General features: G+C 40.3%; 2 protein-coding genes across 2 annotated transcripts; one reads left to right on the top strand and one right to left on the bottom strand.

Moving 5' to 3' along the window:
- Window positions 1-14,525, bottom strand: nup133 (nucleoporin 133). Its single transcript, XM_065295165.2, has 26 exons — window positions 14,270-14,525; window positions 12,355-12,467; window positions 12,118-12,221; window positions 11,929-12,033; window positions 11,723-11,854; window positions 11,473-11,643; window positions 11,241-11,396; window positions 10,990-11,060; window positions 10,079-10,226; window positions 9,845-9,995; window positions 6,125-6,276; window positions 5,874-5,965; window positions 5,605-5,762; window positions 4,939-5,033; window positions 4,626-4,850; window positions 4,220-4,342; window positions 3,922-4,021; window positions 3,588-3,839; window positions 2,757-2,890; window positions 2,476-2,634; window positions 2,173-2,308; window positions 1,424-1,542; window positions 1,128-1,208; window positions 966-1,036; window positions 472-560; window positions 1-277 (listed from the first exon to the last, which is right to left on the bottom strand). The coding sequence occupies exons 1-26, from the start codon at window positions 14,386-14,388 to the stop codon at window positions 141-143; spliced, it is 3,393 nt and encodes a 1,130-aa protein (XP_065151237.2). The 5' UTR covers window positions 14,389-14,525; the 3' UTR covers window positions 1-140.
- Window positions 2,525-19,721, top strand: taf5l (TAF5-like RNA polymerase II, p300/CBP-associated factor (PCAF)-associated factor). The gene is made up of 8 exons (XM_065295168.2): window positions 2,525-2,659; window positions 14,825-15,032; window positions 15,555-15,696; window positions 15,878-15,982; window positions 16,063-16,256; window positions 16,355-16,501; window positions 16,954-17,373; window positions 17,750-19,721. Exons 2-8 carry the CDS (start codon window positions 14,886-14,888, stop codon window positions 18,545-18,547), a joined length of 1,953 nt encoding a protein of 650 aa, XP_065151240.2. The 5' UTR covers window positions 2,525-2,659; window positions 14,825-14,885; the 3' UTR covers window positions 18,548-19,721.
- The last annotated feature ends 156 nt before the right edge of the window (window positions 19,722-19,877 follow it).

Consider the following 19,877-nt stretch of genomic DNA (forward strand, 5'->3'; position numbering starts at 1 on the left):
TTAAAAATAACGAATAGTCTTTACGATTAGAGAAATACAAAAATGTATTCAGAAATTTAAATGTCACCTCAAGTATTTTATCATGCAGTACAAAAACATTTATTGATATTAACAAAGAAACTGAAATACAGGAAGTGATTTCATATCTGAGCTTTAAGGTAGTGCTCATAATTGGCTCGCAGGAGGAACTCAAAATACGGCTTTGATTTAAGATTTTCTAGCTCTTCTTGCTGTAGGAGATCCTTCACATCAGGCAGGTACGACTGTAGAGAAACACCTGTGTTTGCACACAAGACATGTCAATCAATGGTTGGTTTTAAATAACTATATTAGTGCTTTAAATAAAATACCGTGTTTAGACATATCGACATATCTTACAAAAGATCATGTCTGAAGTCTTGAGATTCTCAAAAAAACTAAGAATAGTCGTGTGTGTGTGTGTGTGTTATATAACAGAAAGAGATGTTGTACCTTCCTGAATGAGTTTCTGCAGGATCTTTACAAAAGTGCTGTCTCTGGCTGCTTCCAGTGGGTCATCATTATCATCTGAAGACGACCAACTGCAGGACACACCAACCAACCAATCAACCCATTTCCATTATAACCAAGTAACTAATAAAACAATCCACACTTATCTCTATATTGCACTGACAAGACCATTTAATAGTACGTTTTAAACTTTAAATGAATTATGTGCATCTTTATTGTGTAGAAGTAGTAAGTACATTCACATTACATTAATAAGGTTACATTAGCATTAGCAGACTCACTTTAGTCTGGGAGCTTAATGGACAAGGACCACCCAAGAGGCCGTATGATTGACAAGTAAAGCAACCAATCACGTTTTGTTTCATGTTTATGACCGTGCAAATGTCTCCACAATAACAGACCGGAGTGCAATCATCATTCACGAAAAGTAAAGCAAAACATCAAAGCATTAAACAGGGATGTTTTTCGATGCTCACCTCTCTTTCCAATCCTTCGTCAAGGCCTTACTGAAGATCTCTCGCTTCAGGGCCTCAATATCAACGTCCTCCTACAGACACAAGGATGATGAATAAATATATTATACACAGCTGAGTAAATGATTTATACAATAACACCATAGACGTTTCAAATTCATATACCTCTTCAATGTATTCAATCAGATCAAGAGCCTTCTTAAAGTCGTACTCGTTGGCTCCGCGGTTCTCATCGCAGATATACAGCTAAAGATGAAGATAAATGAAGGGAAAAAAAATGTGCATATTAGCCAAGCAGTTCCTTTAAACACAATTCATCAAATCAGATTTGTAATATTTAACGGTTTTGAGATTTTTGCCTAAGACTCAAGTAAATGTATTCTCCTAAAGAATGCCACTAGCAACGGCAATATGATTGTATACTCATACGTCTCAGTCCTAGTGTGCATGTGCTTGCTTACATTAATGAGGTTATGAGGAGTCAGCAAAGGCATCGTATCTGGATTCAGCTGTTTCTCATCCAGCAGTTGTTTAGGCAGAGTCTCTTGATGAAGCAGAAATCTTTCCTGCTCCACTATATCTACAAAGAACAAATTAGATTTATATAAATAATTGCATTTTGTCGCAATAAGCTTGCGTCAAACATCTTTGTACACTTACGAGTCAAATAAACTACACTTTGAAAGGCTGTGCGTTCGCGTACACATAAAAAACCTTTCTATACTCTGGTCTTAAAGGAACACGCCGACTTCAGAGTTAGATAAGTCCATACATACTTTTATCATCTCAGTGCATGCCGTAACTCTGTCTGACGCACCCACCGTTAGCCTAGCTTAGCACAAAGACTGGAAGTAAATGGCTCCAGCTAGTATACTGCTCCCAATAAGTGACAAAATAACACCAACATTTTCCTATTCATAAGTTGTGATTTGTATAGTAACAGCATGTACAAATAAGTATGGCCCCCTTTTTTACGCATACACAAGGGTCCACGTACGGGAGACGCATTGCATTTTGTCGCAATACACATGCGTCAAACGTCTGCGTACACGTACGAGTCAAATCAACTACACTTTGTAAGGCCGTGCATTTAACTGTGAACGTAAATTCGCGTCAACCTAAAAAAACTAACTAGACTCTGTGATTAACCGAATGACACGCCTCAGATAAATTATTCAAATCTCAGTACAGAAACAAAGAGAGGACAAACCGTTGATCTGTCTGTGGTGTACGGCTTCAGGCATGTCTGACGCGAGAGCTGTGAGTTTACTGAGGGCCATCAGGGTCTTCTTTTTAGTGAAGTATCTCGTCTCCGTAAGGGCTTGATCGTACAGAGTGCGATGGGCCTGTTATGAAGACAAGAGAGTATTACAGTCTCATAATCTAATGATAAAAAAGTTTGATTTCAATCTATGACATAATCTTACTCAGTTAATAATAAAGATATTAAGATTATCACAGAATGTTGTGTACATAATGCAAGATGATTTTATGTTAAAACAAGTGCTCTTACTCTCTGGTAGTCTTGCACATGTATGTCATGTAGCCAGCTGAGATGATTGTGAGCCTGCAGGAAGCTGGCCAGCTGATGGTGAGTTGCTACTGGCTGAGACAGCAGCTTCCCTCTCTTGCCTTTCTCCATATACCAGCGGAACAAGAAGTCGGCAAAGTTCTACAGCAAACACAGAGGATTATGGGTAAATGTTTCCATTTCATATTTAATTCATTTTAATTGTCACACACTTTGTTCAAGCACATTAAAGCCATGGCTTGCGTGCTGGATCGGTTTGTTACCTGATCTGCAAATTTGACCATGTAGTGTTGCAGTCGACTCTGGTTATCTGTCCGCTCACACAGCTGCACTAATATGTCAAAGTCGCAGTATTTCTCCGCCAGTGCTGCAACCCACTGATGTTGACCTAACTCCACTGTGAGAATAAAAAAAAAAAAGTTAATTTGACTCATACACATGCGGTGACGTACGTCAAAAATGCGTTTTGAAGATGAAAAAAATATATATGTCGCACTGGATGTCGCGTTTATTTAGAAAATTATTTCACAAAATCCAAGCCGAAGAAGAGATATTTAATCTGGAAAGGCAAGTTAATAAACTAAACAACAGCACAGAAAAGCAGGCCGAATAGGTGTCTGTAAATGTTAAAGTAACATTAACAGTTATTACAAGATACACAATAGCATACAGAACATACCTGGAGCCTGAATAGGCTAAATTAACACGACAAGCCATATCAAGTTCAAAAATCCACATCTCTGAATCCATTGAATTACAGAAATACACAGTACTGGTTTTTCTCGGTTCATATGAATTAATTTTGACGTATAAGTCGCACCTGACTAGAAGTCGCAGGACCCGCCAAACTATAAAAAAAGTGCGCCTCATAGTCCGGAAAATACGCTAACCATGATACCTTTAAATATCGCATGAGTAAGCCATGTCATTGACTGAAATCAATGTAAAACCAATCACGCACTCAATCTCATAATTAGATTATGAGACTTTAGCCTAGATTTCACAGACGGGGTAACGTATTTGCTCATCTTTCACTCAACAAACAAATAATCATATAAACCAAAAACGACTCCATTTCAGTGTCGTCAACTCACGCAGAGGTGCAAGAAGCTCTGTGCGTTTCTGGGAGTACTCGTGCTCCAGAGCGTCATATCGTTCCTGCTGTGCGGCGCGTCGGAGGGACGTCATTTGAGCCACGTAACCGCTCAACAGAGAGTCCAGCAGCGCCACCAGCTGCTCGCTCAGCACATTGCGTAGTCTGGCATCTGCGTAAGGATACGCCGCCCGGATGATCAACTCGTGCTGGCGTGTGATCGCCGTCCGAACTCCACCCACTCCACCTGAGGCTGAGGAGTTGGAGAGATGTAATGAGCAAACTGATTTACTTCATTCATTTGACGGTGTTGTGTTGGTCTGGAGAACATCTACCTGTCCATGGGATGTATTCGGGTTCAGGACCGGAGCTCTCTGGGGCTCTGTATAGAGATGCTTTGGTCTCTCTGTACTGTGTTGCAGCTTGAAGCATATCCTACAACACATGTTAATGATTGATTTTATAAACTCGGAAGAGAGAAACGTGATTTACAAAGACAAGAATGAGACTCGAAGACATTTAAGTTATGCCTTTGCTTCAAATGAACACACTGGAGTGCTACCAATGGCGATTAATAATAAAAAAGTTATTAACTAACACAGATGTGCCCGAAGTACATATGGGACTACACACCCTGATGATGTCATTGACACTGAGCACAACTTCAGCCCACTGCACAGATTCATCAGGATTCTCTTTTAAACCGTTTTCCTCTTCATCCAACAGACACTCAAAGATCGAGGATATCTGAGACACCTGAAGAAAGATACGAGAAACATCAGCCAGAAATTCAGTTACATTTACACATCTGGCAGACGCTTTTATCCAAAGCGACTTGGAGTGCATTCATTGTTTACATTTAATCAGTATGTGTGTTCCCTAAGAAGCGAACCAATAACTTTTGATCAATGTTGTAATCGAGTCCAACTCGAGACCATGACCAGTGATCGAGTGTTGAATCGAGGCCGATCTCTAGTCTTGACTCGGACTCGACTGCAACGCGATGCTCTACCACTTGAAGAAACCTGAAATTTCACACCTCTCTGAAGAAAACATCAGCAGGAGTTAAGTTGGCAGGGATTTCTGTGTTGTTCTTCTTCAAGGTGGACAGGATGGCCGCGTTCACCAGCTCTGGATGTTTGGCGTGATGGTTCTTCAGCACAATGGCGGCTGAAAGCTTCTCTGCGTGTTCGCACAGCAAGAGTCGGGTCGCCATTGGAGTCGAGCGCACCGTGGCGGAGGTGAGGCGATCTAGAAGACCCGTCTGAGGAGCAAACGGACAAATACTACACATCAAGTATGGGAGATCTTCTCATTGAAATGCAAAAAATTGCTTTGTAACATTGAGGAACCTGCAGCAGGAAGTCCATGAGGCAGCGGTGAGCTTTCATCTTATCCTCCAACTGATGCAGCAGGATCAGAGACGTCAGCGTAAACCCAGCGCCCTCTAGAGGACAAAACACACTTCAAATTATGAAGGTTTTTTTCATATTGTAAAAAAAATTTCATTTGGTTTATTGCTGACTGTAAGTAAAGATGATTTTTCAGTATAGTTTATATCTAGCATGTCTACTGGATCTACATTGGCCTTTAAAGTAATGGTATAAGCTAAATGTCATGATGTCATCTATGCCACGCTGAAATTATGGTGTTGCATACACATGTCCAATAGAAATACACCGATATATCGGCCAAAAATCGGTATCGGTCGATAAAAGCAATTTTTAGCGCCATCGGCCGATAGTTTAAAAACAACCGATAGTAATGGCTGATATAGCCATAACAGGGAAATGCAGTGAATTGGAGCTCTGTGTATAGAAAATATAAAGAAACATTAATCATTTTAATGTTCAATATTACTGGTTTAATCTTCAGAATTTAGTTAATGCAAGTTAATATAAGCACTGAATTATCAGCTATCAGTATAGGTGGAAAAATTAATTGCTAGTTAGCCTATAACCATTACAAATTCCAGCCTAACAAATTATACAAAATTTAGTTTTCTCTCCTAATCTCACCGTCGGGTACAGACTCTGCCCAGCGGGGGTCACACGCGGGATAGTCATCCACAAGATCCAGATCAATCTGGGTCACAACCTCATCCAGTTCCGCACTTCCTTCCCCATCGATCGGAAAGAGGTTATCCACCATGCTCTGAGCACCGATCAGATCATGACTACAGAGAAAAACACAGGACATACTCTTCATAAGATGCAGTCACAACATGTATGTAAAGCACAACACCATAAACAGAAAAGAAATCGTTAAGATTTGGTGGATCACTGACCGGCAAAACTGCAGGAAAGCTTGTTTGAGCAGTTTAGTTTTGTCCTCATTGGCCACCGTATCTATTTTAGGGGGGGTCTCTAATGTAGTGCCCTGCAAAAAAAAAAAAAAAAACCACAGGAAAAAAACATGTCTAGTTTAAGTCTGCATTTAATAACCTTTGTTGTGATGCTCATAACATAAGAAATTTGTTTCTTAAAGCTTAGTAAGTAACATTTTAAGTAACACCCTCTAGGTAAACTCATGACAGACCTCGGGTCCAGCCACTGATGTGCAGAGTGATTCCTCCATGTTTTCGGGCAGGAGGGAAGCGCTCTCACGTGCTGTCACCACAACAAGTCCATTGTTTTGAGAGAAAAACACAGGTAGACCCTCGCACACTCCAGCACCACAGATACGATCACCTGCACAACAAAAACAAACGACTTTAACATAGACCACACACAAGGTACAGACAGACCAATGATAAACTTAAACGTCAAAATGAATGAAATTCACAAGCATGGTCTGGATATTGTTCTGGATATTCAAAGAGGAAAACTGAATGGTGGGATTTTATACACAGAATTAGATCATTCAAAAGGGATCTCAAAGGGGGCGTGTACGTGTCTGAAACACCAGACAGACTCCAACTGTGGGCCCTTGCTGGCGTTTCAGCTGAGCGCTTTGGTTGCTATGATACTTCTGTTTTGTTTATCTGTCGTTGTACGATATGCCGGTTGGTTGTTGTGTTATTTGCCCCACCCCTCATCCACTCTGATTGGACGGCTGAGTGAAAAGTGACATCGAGTTGAGTGTTTTACCTAAAGTTGAAAATTTTTCAACTGAATGCGGAAAAATGCTGAGCGTGGACAAAAACTGCCAGCTACTGCAATTTTCTAAAAGCGCGATGCTTCTATTGGAAACAACTGAAAACATATGCTGGTCGCAGGAAAAAATGCCTTAGCGTACACCCCTAAATGTAAATTTATATAAACTACTGTTCAAAAAACTAGGGTCAGTTAATTGTAATGTTTTTTTCTACATTTTAAAGTAATAGTAATTTATCAAAACTTTTGAGTTACAAATGCAAAATAAATCTTCACCCTTTGCCTAGAATTTGTAAAAATTATTTTTAAAAATATTTTATCAACCATTTTCAATTTTATTATTTTATCAACCAGTTTTTTTAAACTCTTTTCCTGCCAGTATTTTTTAGTTGCCTGCGCCAGCATTTTTTTATGATTTTCACGAAAGTTTAATGCCTTCCAAAAAAAAATTTCAATTTTTTAACTGTTTTTGAATCCATGGATACTTTAGTGTTCTATACCTTGTGTAAGAGCGCCACCTAGTGGATAATAACGAGGATATGGATAGAAATAAAAACTCATCATTGGCAGGGAATCGTTTTCTCATAATTAATAAAATAACTCAGCAATGGCGGGGAAAGAGTTAAAGGAATAGTCTACACATTTTCAATATTAAAATATGTTATTACCTTAACTAAGAAGAGTTGATACATCCCTCTATCATCTGTGTGCGTGCACGTAAGCGCTGGAGCGCGCTGCGATGCTTCGATAGCATTTAGCTTAGCCCCATTCATTCAATTGTACCATTTAGATATAAAGTTAGAAGTGACCAAACACAACAACGTTTTTCCTATTTAAGACGAGTAGTTATACGAGCAAGTTTGGTGGTACAAAATAAAACGTAGCGCTTTTCTAAGCGGATTTAATAGAGGAACTATATTGTATGGCGGAACAGCACTTTTGGGAGTACTTCAACTCGCCTGAAAAGTCCGCTCCCCTTCTCACTCTCATAATGGGAGAGGGAGGGTGTTACTGCGCCGAGTCGAAGTACTCCCAAAAGTGCTATTACGCCATAAAATATAGTTCCTCTTTTAAATCCGCTTAAAAAAGCGCTACGTTTTATTTTGTACCACCAAACTTGCTCGTATAACTACTCGTCTTAAATAGGAAAAACGTTGATGTGTTTGGTCACTTCTAACTTTATATCTAAATGGTACCATTGAATGAATGGGGCTAAGCTAAATGCTATCGAAGCATCGCAGCGCGCCCCAGCGCTTACGTGCACGCACACAGATGATAGAGGGATGTATCAACTCTTCTTAGTTAAGGTAATAACATATTTTAATATTGAAAATGAGTAGACTATTCCTTTAAGGAGCTGTTTACAAGACAAAGTTTTTAACCATAAACGGAAAAATACATTTTAACAATAAACTGTTTGGCTGTTCGTTTATACAACAATGGGGTTTTGGGGTACTGAAAACGCAAACCTTTGAAGACAGGTTTCAGCTTGTCATTGCTGCGCAAACACGTAAACGGGAGTGACGGCATGCGCATATGTTATTTAGCCTATAGGCATGTGCGAGTTTAACCAAAACAACAATGGTGACTTACAATATTGTGTTTGTGCTGCTCAAGATACTGAGTTTATTAATGCTTATCCAATTAACGTTGCAAAATTTTGGCATTTTATAGTCCAGGGTCACTTGTAGTAACTTGTCTTGATTGTTTTTTATCGCTGTGTAGAAAAATGTGTTTCTTTACAAGGTAACATCGCCATCTACTGGCCTGACACATGTGATACAGCGGATTTAGTCATTTTCACAGATCCGTATGAACATAAATCTTTTTGACAGCATTGTCCTGTGCCTGTGAAATTTGTCAACAATGCAAAGGGCAAACGTTTCTATTTCTAACTACATCGTTGTTGTGTAAATATAGCCTTAAAGGAGTTCTCATATATTCTGGATTCTTTTTCGTTGCTTTTTCTTCGTTATTATTTCCAAGTCGTGCATTTAAAAAAAATTTAATAAAACTTTTGTAAAGAATGACGGATTTGGATGATGCACTACACAGCAATAATGCTGGTTGTTATGAAAGCTACCAGGATTCCAAACCACTAAAACCTCATTCACACAGACCTCTGGTCCCAGAAAATACCCGTAAAATTGCCAGACAAGCGTCTGTGTGAACAAAAACTCGTTCCGTTAATCTTCTGGGATCGTTGCCGGAAAGAGGACCTAGTAAGATACGCGGGTAACCCTCTGTGTGAACAAGAATGCCATAAAGGGCGTGTCGAAGTGAGGACGCGCGCGTCATCATCACAACACAAGTTATGGTTCAGCTCCTTACAACGAGAGATAACATGTATATAAACATTCACAACGAGAAATGTTGCAAACTAACATGTATATAAACATTCACCACGAGAAATGTTGCAAACTAGATTGAAGCAGTTATCAGGAAATGATATATGAGACGCATAAACAATGACGCACGTGCCGTAGTGAGGACGCGCGTGTCATGGCAACATGAAGTTGGTTCAACTCTTTCAAATCAGGGATTTACAACATTCACTACGAGAAATGTCAGCATACTAGACTGAAGCGGATATCAGGTAAGTTAGCTCGTTACTTACTGCGTTGAAACGGAGATCATTCAGCAGCATAAAAGAATATCGCGTCACGTGCTCATTTGAGCTATAATAAACGAAAATACCCGCATGTCATCCCAACGAGATATATTGTTCAGCTCCTCAAAATGCGGGTTTTAAATGCATATAAACAATCACGATGAGAAATGTCTGAAAACTGTATCAAAGCAGAAATCAGGGAGCTTGTCAAATATCCACTCTGAAGCTGAGATCATTCACCAGAATAGAACTGTGCATTCACGCGCTCCTTTGTAGTCTTATCATAAACAAAAATGCACGCGAGTTGTTTCTGGAGAGAGAAATAATAAATAATATGCAAACTTCAGACGCTGCGTAGAAGAGAGGGCGGGACTTTCAACATGTCACGTGTCTTTCCGGGACCATCAGATGCCGTGTAAACTTGGCAGTGTGAATGAATAAAATATCAAGCGGTCCCGTAAAATTCCAGGATGCCTGTCCCGTGTATCTTACGGAAAATCTGTGTGAAAAGGGCTTAAGTAAGTTTGGGTTTACTGACATCACATTACATACCTGGAAGGCTAAAAGAAATCTTCTCTTCTGGAGGACCTCCACGTCCAGCACCGGTGCTGCAGGCGTACACCATCTCCTCATTATAGAGATATGCAGCAGGACTGGACACCACAGGCAAAATCAAACGAGTCTTCTGTAGCTCCTCCTCATTCTACCACACAAATAAAAATACATGTTATTGTTTACCGATGCATTAAAAATATTAGTCCTTCTCGAATAAGGCATCTGATGTACCTGGAAGGGCGGGTTGTACTTTGTAACCTCCACAGAGAGCTGGTCTGGGCTGGGGGCTGTGGTTTCTGCAAGAGTGACCAGGCAGAAATATGCCAGGCATGGCGTGTCGGCAGGATGCCACGCTGCTGCCAGCACCACCAATCCTGCTCTGCAGAGACATACAGTGATAGCCAATCAGACACAAGCTACAGCTGACCAATCACACAACTGTGATACCGGGTGTGCCTCATAAGCCTTGAAAAGTGAAGCCTCTGGCTCTTTGATCGCCCCCTGGTGGCTGGCTGCAGTACAAGTCATAAACCCCACCCTCTCCATGCAAACCAATGGGACTCTGCTCTAAATAAAGAAAATATTTACACTTCCAATAAAAGTTTCCGAAAGATGGTTTTGGTCCTTTCAAGTAGTTGTTATCACGCTGATATATGTTCAAGGTTTCATTATTGTGGTAAGTTTCATTTTAGCTTGTAATTTGATGCTATAGAAACGGGGCGTGTCGTTATGATTGGCGTGGTTGAATTGGTCGAGCGAGGGTTTGGGCGGAAGTTTGATACCGCGACGATTCCTTCTGCGCATGCCTTGGCTCCAAACCAACGTTTTTACGTAACATGGCGGCGACCGTGGTTGGACATTTTTGGCTTCAATTCATTACAATGGTGGGAGGCGACGACGCGTCGTCCATCTTTTTTTTACAATCTATGTGTGATACACAAGCTGTGTATTATATTTACATGCATGCATTTATTTAATTTCATATTTAATTTAACTATTTATTTAATAAGTATGTAGTCCTGGGATCGAATACATGGCCTTGGCAGACACAACGCACTAATGACGTTTGAGCCACAGGAACACTTAAAACATTTGTATTTACACAAATATGAATATAATATTCAACATCATCAAACACTTACTCGCTGAGCTGCATGTCCAGATAAGCCACTTTGACTCCTTTCTTGATCTCAGAGTAGTTGCTTTCTGAGTCCTACAAAAGATGAAGGAGATCAAACACAGTGTTAGATGAAGATGGGTCAGGACTAGTCGTTCACCAAAATGTATTTTAATAATGCTTAAACTTCAATATCCAAAACCAGCCAGTTGATCAGACAACATATAACGGATTTGTTGGTTATAAAAATGTGTTAAGCTTGCATGTAATTCTGACCCAGATGGCATCGGCGATGCTGTCTGCGATGTTCTGATTGATGCTCAAGTTCAAAACCTGCTGTTCATAGTTCTCATACACCTCCCACTTATTGATCCCACAAGAGCTGAGAGTATACAGCCAGCCGGACTCTTTCATCCACAACACGCTGAACACCTGAGAGGAGAGACATCCGTCAGCATCGGAACACATCAAACCTCATATCACAGTGAGAACGGAGGACGGTTCTAACCGTGAGGTCTGACGGGGCTCCGCGGATGCCGAACAGGCTGGAAACTCTGCGGCCAATTCCTGATAGTATTCTCTGACCCTGCTGCGCGGGCCTCTGGTACAGTTTACCGGATGAATCCGGAATGACCCGGAGCACCTGGCCGCGGAACGACGACACGAGGAAATTACCACCCTGGTTGAAGGAAGAAGACAAATAAATATCTCTAAACATAACTGTATAAAGAAAAGCTCATTAAGTGCGACTGTCCCACCTTAATGGATGCTACGTAGTTGCACAGGTTTCCACCCAGGTCCATAGACGTCTCAGTGTACGTCCCTTCATGAGCCAGACTGGGCCAGAAACGAGCTGAACCATCTGGAGACACAACCAACGCACAGATGGACTGCAAAAGGATATACAACAGATTAGAAATGCGGCCAATCGTATTTCTTCTCTCTACCGAAAGAAAGAGCTCACCTGTATGGGTGCCGTCTTCAAAGAACTGGAAGAATTTATGGAAATGAGATCGGCGCTGTATGCAAACTCACTGGAAGGCAACTGGAGTTCCTTGCACACCGACAGCTACGACGACAACGAGGGGACAAACACAGTTACACAATCTCAGCAGCTAATACATCAAAACAAGCGATTGTGTCTCTTCCTCACCTTCGCCACAGCGGTCTGAGATACTTTCCATATGATCAACCTCTCTCCACAAACCATCCACGCCCAACCTGACTCTTCAACCTTTACTGAGATCTGATCATCCACTGCAACACAATGTCATATAATTAAACCCTTAACCAACCCTGTGTCTCGAAACCAAATTAACTGCCCCCTTAGACTGCATGTTTGGGTTTTGAAAGACAGCCTTTATATATGGTGTAAAATACTTATCTGTACCATCGGCCATGGTGAGCGCTTCCATGACTTTGACAGGCAGAGATGATCCGAACGTCTGAACATCAAAATTTCTCGAATCCACAGCGGCATGACTCTGCACTCGAGAGGACGCTCTGAAAGCAGACCAATGGATGTCAGACATCAGCTACAGAAAACTAAAGACCAAGAAAGTGCCGCAGGGATGACAGGGCCAACCTTGGAAGTCAGTAGCTCCCTTGCTAAAAAGACCATTTATTTTGGACTGTCACAAAAAATAAGCTCTGTGTTTAACAAAAGTTTATGACACACACACGTTTTGTCCAACAAGAAAATCTTCACAGATGAACACAACTTTTATGAATTTTGAAGTCTAAGTTTGTTTTTATTTCTAGTAAACGCATTTAGACTTTAGTTGTGTTTATCTGTGAGAATTAACTTGTTGGACAAAACGTGTAAGTGTCATAAACTTTTGTTAAACAGTAGAGGTTTTTTTTGCAAAAATCCATAAGTCTATGGGAACAATTAATGGGTTTTATGGCGAGAGAACCAGTGTAACGCTAACTTCCGGGTTAGCCAACAAAATACATCATCCCTGCGGGGTTCCATAGTCAAGTATTCACCTTTCATGCTTGTCATATACATAACAGAAAAAAGTCACATCCATAACGTTGTTTCTTCCTTATAAATATGCGAAAATTAAAATAAAATAAATTTTGCTCAAAAGAAAAACCTGTCTGATGTAATTAATTATAGAAGCTGTTTTTATTTAAAATATAAATATAATTATTTTACATGTGGTTAAATGTAGAGTCATAAAACTAAATATATTATATATAAATTATTATTGTCTTAGTTTAGGTAATTATGGACACTTTCTAAAATATACAAAAAGTATAGATGGCTTCATCGGACGCACGTACGCTGACGCGATACACGTCTGGATCCGAACTTTACTTCTGGTTTCTTTTTTTTAATGGTCTGACTAGTTGCCAAACTGATCTCTTGAACAAATGTCTTGTCGAAAATAATACATGTTTTGTTTTCCTATGTAAGCTGTGTTGTTTTTTTGCTTGTTATATAAATAAACTGCATTTAAAGAACTTTGTTGTTATTTATTTTTTAGCGAAGTTTACCGGAAGTTACGTGCGGACCACGGCAGCCGCTTGTTTATGTTGTTACAGCTGAAACCGTCTAAATAAAAAACAATAAAATCAACACTTCAAAACGTATTTATGTCAATAAAGTAATTACAATTAATCATTTATAATAAACTAATATTAATATCACTAATATAAAATTAAATAAATAATAATACATTATTTCGGTAAGAAAAAACAGCAAAGGGATTTGTCAAAAAATTACTATTGTAAAAGTATTATGATCCTCATTATTATTTATTGAATTACTTAAGTTAAAGCAATGACATGTAATAAAGTCTTAAATTAGATAGATAGTTTAATTTCAAGACCCTATGACTAGTAGATATGCACTGACACATCGGTCAATAAGTGTTATTGTTTGACAAAAGCAAATTTTATATAGACGCTAGTTTAAACAGCCGATAGTCATGGCCGATATATCCTGTCAATCAAAAGAGAACAGGAAAATGCAATGAATTTGAGCTCCGTATATAGAAAATGTAAACAAATATTAGTTCAATATTATTGGTCATTATTCAAAAATGTTAATATAAGTTAATATAACCACCAAACTAGTATTGGTATCGGCAGATATCAGTCTGAATAATCATATCAAAAAATGTAATTGGTGCATCTTTTATAACCTATAAACCTGAGGAAAAAATAACACTACTATAATATCACAAACAAAAACTTGATATGAGAAAAGACTGGTGTTACCGTGGTACTTTACAGTGCATGCCATATCTTAGTATATACAAATATTAATGTGTCAATTTTACTCAGTATGGTTTTACCTGGCTGCCGAACGGCGTGGTGAGAACAGTCCCGGCTGTGCCGCGCTCAAACTCTTCCGAACGGCGCTTCGGGGCGTCTGTCGGCGGCCTGAGCTCGGGGTGCCGCGGGGAGAAAACATACTGGACCGACAGTCTGTTTACACCGGACAAATAGTCATTCAGAACCGATGAAACCCGAAAATACTTGAAATCCCCTTTTCCGCGCTCTCACTGCAACCTGACGCACACTATGCGCGTCATTCAAACGTAACCGCGTCGTATGATTGGTGGACGCGTTCACATGAGTACGCTGGGAAATGTAGTATTTTTTAAATATCCGTGGCTGTAAAAGTAGTTTTAAAGCTAAAATATTTAACATAACTCTTAGATCAGCACAGATAATTATGTGATGTACTATATAACTTACATAAATACATACTTAAATATTGACTGTTATATATCATTTCTTTTTGCAGTGTATTTACAGTACAATTAAATAGCAGGTTGTGCAAAGACAAAATCTATTAAGCTCACTAAAAATTACATTTTTCAAAAATAAAATGTACTGTTTTGCAGTTGTTTTGACAGCCTGCAGTGAGTCACTCGGTGCGCTAGATGTCGCTGTGCCGCGCGTGTGATGTCAGCGCCTCATGATCTCAATAAGCGCAGAAGAAGAAGATGTGAGTGGAGGGAGACAGATGGAGTGAAGAAGCGGGTTTCTCCTAAACATATTTTATGGCTCAAAGAGCGCCTTTCTCTCGGCCTGTCACGTACAGATTATGCAGTAAGTGTTAACTAGCTTTATTAACCTGATAAACAGCTCTAGGCATCAGTGAATTGTGATCGGAGTGTAAAGATGATGAGCGATCAGTGCTTGAGGCCGCGCTTAAATCTGCATCTGTAGATCCCAGCCAGCCTTATATTTATTCTGTTTAGTGTATTTTACAGCTCAGACCAAAAGATAAAAGATGAGTCCACCTATTTCATGATTCGTCAGCTTGCTTTATTTGTTTCGTCTGTAATGCGCAAAAAATAAACTTATTCAATGTTTGAACAGTGTTATAATGCCCAGAAATTATATAAAATGTTCAAACACTTACATTACTCAAAAATTGAATCAAATGTTTAGACACGTATGTTACTCAGAAATTGAATCAATTCGAATGTTCAAACTATTCAAACAAGTTCAGCTATAAAGTTGCCCTAAATGCTATATAGACTGCTTTCAGGGTTATGAGGTGGTGAGGGATTGGGGTTAAATTCATACATGTGATTACATAAGCGTTAAAATATATGTTCTCTGCAGGAGATGAAGCGCGTCCGGACCGAACAGATCCAGCATGCTGTGTCCCAGTACCTGAAAAGGAGGCAGTACACAGACACAGATGGGTCTCTGAAGGGAGCCAAACTCTCCCAGTCCGCTGAGGAGATGGCTGCTAGTCTGACAGGTAAACATCACTTTTATATCGCAGTGTTCATATTTTAAATTAGTACAAGCCTAACTTGTGATTTGAGATAATATTCATGATGACGTTGCACACCAGTATCACTACTGGTCAGAGATTTGTTTGGATCATTACCCCTGAAGCAATAGTAATAATAATGCATATCTATCTCTCTCATGTGCAGTTCAGACAGAGTCCAGCTGTACAAATGTGGTGTCCGCAGCCCCCTGTCAATCAGACCCACAGCAGTACGAGTCCCAGTTCTCCAAACTGCGCTCCTTTCTGCAAGGTAAGAGCTGCATCCGTGTCTCGTTCTTCTGCACGTTTGGCTGCATTGATCTCAGTTTTAACAACTTTATTCTGTCGTAGATGCAGACGCATCATGTACAAAGGAGGTGAGTGGGGTATTATTTCCACTCTTTCTCTACCTGCACTTGAACATGGCACGCTGTGGCCTGAAGGGGGCGGTAGACTCGTTTTACGGTCGTTTCCATTCGCTCTTCCAGCAAGACCCTGAGCAGAAAGCCATCGTGGATTTGCTGCGAGGAGTCTTCTCTTTGCAGGTCAGTCACTGCGTCGCAATTGATACTCTTAAAAATGTAAATTTACCGTAGATCTCTGTTTGTGACTTGCATGCTAAATGTCCTGTTTCTTGTAACAGGATGTGACCTCAAACCCAAAGCTGTGTTCCCTCCTGGATCATAAGTATGTGGTTCACCTGACAGATCAAGCTTACAGCTACCTGCTGCGCTACATGCAGAGTGAAGATAACAGCGCCATCTGCTGGGTGCTCAGCACACATATACAGGTATGAGTAATGTTACCCAGCTGACTGACTGGTACATCATTTCAAAATAACCTTGAACAAAGAGCCTTTGACCTGAATTGTAGCACTATAACCAAGTTTACAGTAGTCTAATAGCCCATTATTTAGTCGTAGTCCAGATGGCACACCCAATCATTCGGTGCCATGCTCACTGTTCACCAGAAAGACTAGAAAGCACTGTTGGATGAAGAGAAAATCACATCCTGGTATTTGTTTTTTATTGTGACCAACTTATTGTTATTGTGGTATCCATTTTTTATAAACCCACTTTTCAAAATCATGTAAAAATGATCTGTAGTTTGATTACTTATCTTTAAAAGGCTCTTAATCTCCATAAAGACCTGCAAGGTGACCAGACATCGTACCGTAGTCAAAAGCATTTTAATATTGATAAACTTCCCTACCATGATTTCAAATGTCAAAAATGTTTCCAGGTTGAAGTTACAGCGGTGCGCCGAACAGACTACCAGCTGTATGGGGCTGGGCTCGGAGCGGGAAACACAACCTCTTCGTCTGCCACCTACACTGCGGTGGATGGGACGGAGGGGGCGGAGCCTGTGGACGTCACCACTGGGTTACCTCAAAATGAGGCCGCGTTGGATGCCTTGCAGGACTGTATAAAGCGCGTGCGAGAGGGTCCGCCTTCACTCACCACCGTCTGCTTCTACGCGTTCCAGCACACGGACCAACTGCTCAATACGGCGGAGGTTTCGGCGGACAGCCGCCTGCTTGCCGCTGGCTTTGATAACTCGGCCGTGAAACTGTGGAGTTTACGGGCACGGAAACTGAAGGCGGGGCCTCACAGGACTGATGTGTCTAAAATACGACTCGCATGTGACCTGCTTGAGGAAGAGGTGAGTGACGGCTTAATCTTTGGATTACTGTAGTGCTATGAAAGCATTGCTTTGATTGGCTAGTTGGAAGGTTTAAGCAAAAGTGGCTCAGTTTAGAGCAGGGCCATCTATTTATCAAAATAATGGTTGGTAGTAAGAACTTTACATCGCTAGAGGCCTAGAAATGCCTAGGCCTAGTCATAAATGCTATAAAATAAAAGCCTATAATTTGAAAGGAAATAGCTTGTTCTTTACCTAGATACAAATCTCTGAAAACTGTATTATGGAGGAGATTATAATGTCCATTTAAATATCCGTCTATTATTAAGTAATTATATTCTATACCTGACTCAGTGTGTTTAACAAAGCTCATGTGTAATTGACCATTTCTCATCAGGCAGACGATGAGTACACCTCAGGCAGTGAAATTAAGACCCTGCGTGCTCACAGCGGTCCCGTCTACCGCACAGCCTTCCTCACCGACGGCTCCGGTCTGCTGTCCTGTTCAGAGGACTCCACCGTGCGCTTCTGGGATCTGAACAGCTTTACCAACACAGTCCTGTACCATGGCCATGCCTACCCCGTTTGGGACGTGGACGTCAGTCCCTGCAGCATGTACTTCTCCACGGCATCTCAAGACCGCACCGCTCGCCTCTGGAGCTTCGCCCGCACGTACCCGCTCCGTCTCTACGCCGGCCACCTCTCCGATGTCGACTGCGTCAAATTTCACCCCAACTCTAATTACGTGGCGACCGGCTCCACTGACAAAACGGTGCGCCTGTGGAGCACGCAACAGGGGGCGTCCGTCAGGTTGTTCACCGGGCACCGCGGGCCCGTGCAATCGCTCGCCTTCTCGCCCAACGGGAAATACCTGGCGTCGGCCGGAGAGGATCAGAAACTGAAACTGTGGGACCTCGCATCCGGCACGTTGTTCAAAGACCTTAGGGGTCACACAGATAGCATCACAAGCCTTTCCTTTAGCCCGGACAGTAGTCTGGTGGCCTCCGCGTCTATGGATAATTCTGTGCGGGTGTGGGACATACGGAACTCGCATGGCACTGCCCTGTCTGACGGCTCTAGCAGCGAGCTGATTGGACAATACACGGGCAATACTAGTAATATACTGAACGTCCAGTTTATGGCCTGTAACTTGTTGCTGGTGACGGGCACTGCGCTAGAGAAACAAGAACAGTAGGAAGTGTGTGTGGATGAACGTCATACGAACATGTCCAGCTTTCACCCCAAAATCAAAAGGAAACATTGAGGAATTGTATTGTTTCGGGAAAATTAATTAATTTATTTTTTTTAGGCTTGTTATTAGTCTCATTGCACATTTTCACTGAAATAGATTTAGTTTTTATTAATGGTCAAACATGCATATATTTTAGGGCTGTCAAAAGATTAATTGCGATTTAATGGCATACAAAATAAATTTTGTGTTTGCATAATATGCGTGTGCGCACTGTGTGTAATTATTTTGTATATATAAATACACACACGTGCATGTATGTATTTAAGAAACATTTACATTTGTATATATATTTATTTAAATTGATATATTTTATATTATATGAAAATAAAAAATACACATTTTTCTTAAATGTATACGTGCATGTGTGAATTTATATAAGCATAATATTACACATAATACTCGCACAAATATATATTATGCTAACATAAACTTTTATTTTGTATGCAATTAATCGTGATTAATCTTTTGACAGCCGTAATTCATTTATAAAAAAGGGCTTTATGCATAAAAATGTAAACGCAAAACAATTTACTGATCTTAAAATAAACTCTGTCCTTTGATTTTGGGTGAAATGTGACTTTGACATGTTTCCCGACAGGTTTTTTGAGCCTCGCCCACGTGTGTATGTTTTGTAAATGTGTGTTTGAGATGTTTTGGTTTATTTAGTGATGCCTCCTCATGTCAGAGAGGTCTACAGCCTGCTGTTCTCATACAGGTGTAAATGTTAGAAATATATTTTTGTCAGATCTCTCTGTTCATCCATTTTTCTTTATTCTAGACTTTAATCTTAGTTCAGAAAGTCATTCTTAATAGATCAACAGGTTTGCTTCAAGATAAACTGAGTTTAGTTTTATTACAACAATTCATCAAGCAAACAAGTAATGCTGTTGTTCTCCAGTAAAGCGTCAAATACAGTGAGAAATGCTGTTAAAGAGTCAAACTAATTTAAATCAATTTCAGTTTTTATAACCATGCACTTAATTTCGTTTTGATCCTCTGTGAATCTTCAATGTTGTCATATCCATGGAGGTCGACGTATATGAGAGCCACTTTGCTCCTTTTTGTAACTGAAAAATAAAAACAAACTTCAAGTTGTAAATATATTTTTGTAACGTTTCCACCTGTCATCGTCTCTTTCTTCAATTCTGTCTTAAAACTCATTGCTATATCTCTCATGCACCACAGTTCTGTCCAATTATCTTTTCAGTACACTAACACCACAGTCAAGTTCTCAATCAAGTATACTTCCTTCTCAAAAGTTCTGATGTAGACA

This window comes from Paramisgurnus dabryanus, chromosome 4, assembly GCF_030506205.2.
Source record: "Paramisgurnus dabryanus chromosome 4, PD_genome_1.1, whole genome shotgun sequence".
NCBI lineage: Eukaryota > Metazoa > Chordata > Actinopteri > Cypriniformes > Cobitidae > Paramisgurnus > Paramisgurnus dabryanus.

Bases quoted from the DNA above. Each gene is read 5' to 3' on its own strand.
- nup133 (XM_065295165.2), bottom strand. From the start codon at position 14,388: ATGTTTTCTCCCCGCGGCACCCCGAGCTCAGGCCGCCGACAGACGCCC. The intron at 2,309-2,475 runs GTAAGAGCACTT...TCTTCATAACAG, and splicing joins ATGTGCAAGACTACCAGAGA to GCCCATCGCACTCTGTACGA. The intron at 278-471 runs GTACAACATCTC...GTGCAAACACAG, and splicing joins GCAGAAACTCATTCAGGAAG to GTGTTTCTCTACAGTCGTAC.
- taf5l (XM_065295168.2), top strand. From the start codon at position 14,886: ATGTCAGCGCCTCATGATCTCAATAAGCGCAGAAGAAGAAGATGTGAG. The intron at 15,033-15,554 runs GTAAGTGTTAAC...TGTTCTCTGCAG, and splicing joins TGTCACGTACAGATTATGCA to GAGATGAAGCGCGTCCGGAC. The intron at 15,697-15,877 runs GTAAACATCACT...TCTCATGTGCAG, and splicing joins GATGGCTGCTAGTCTGACAG to TTCAGACAGAGTCCAGCTGT.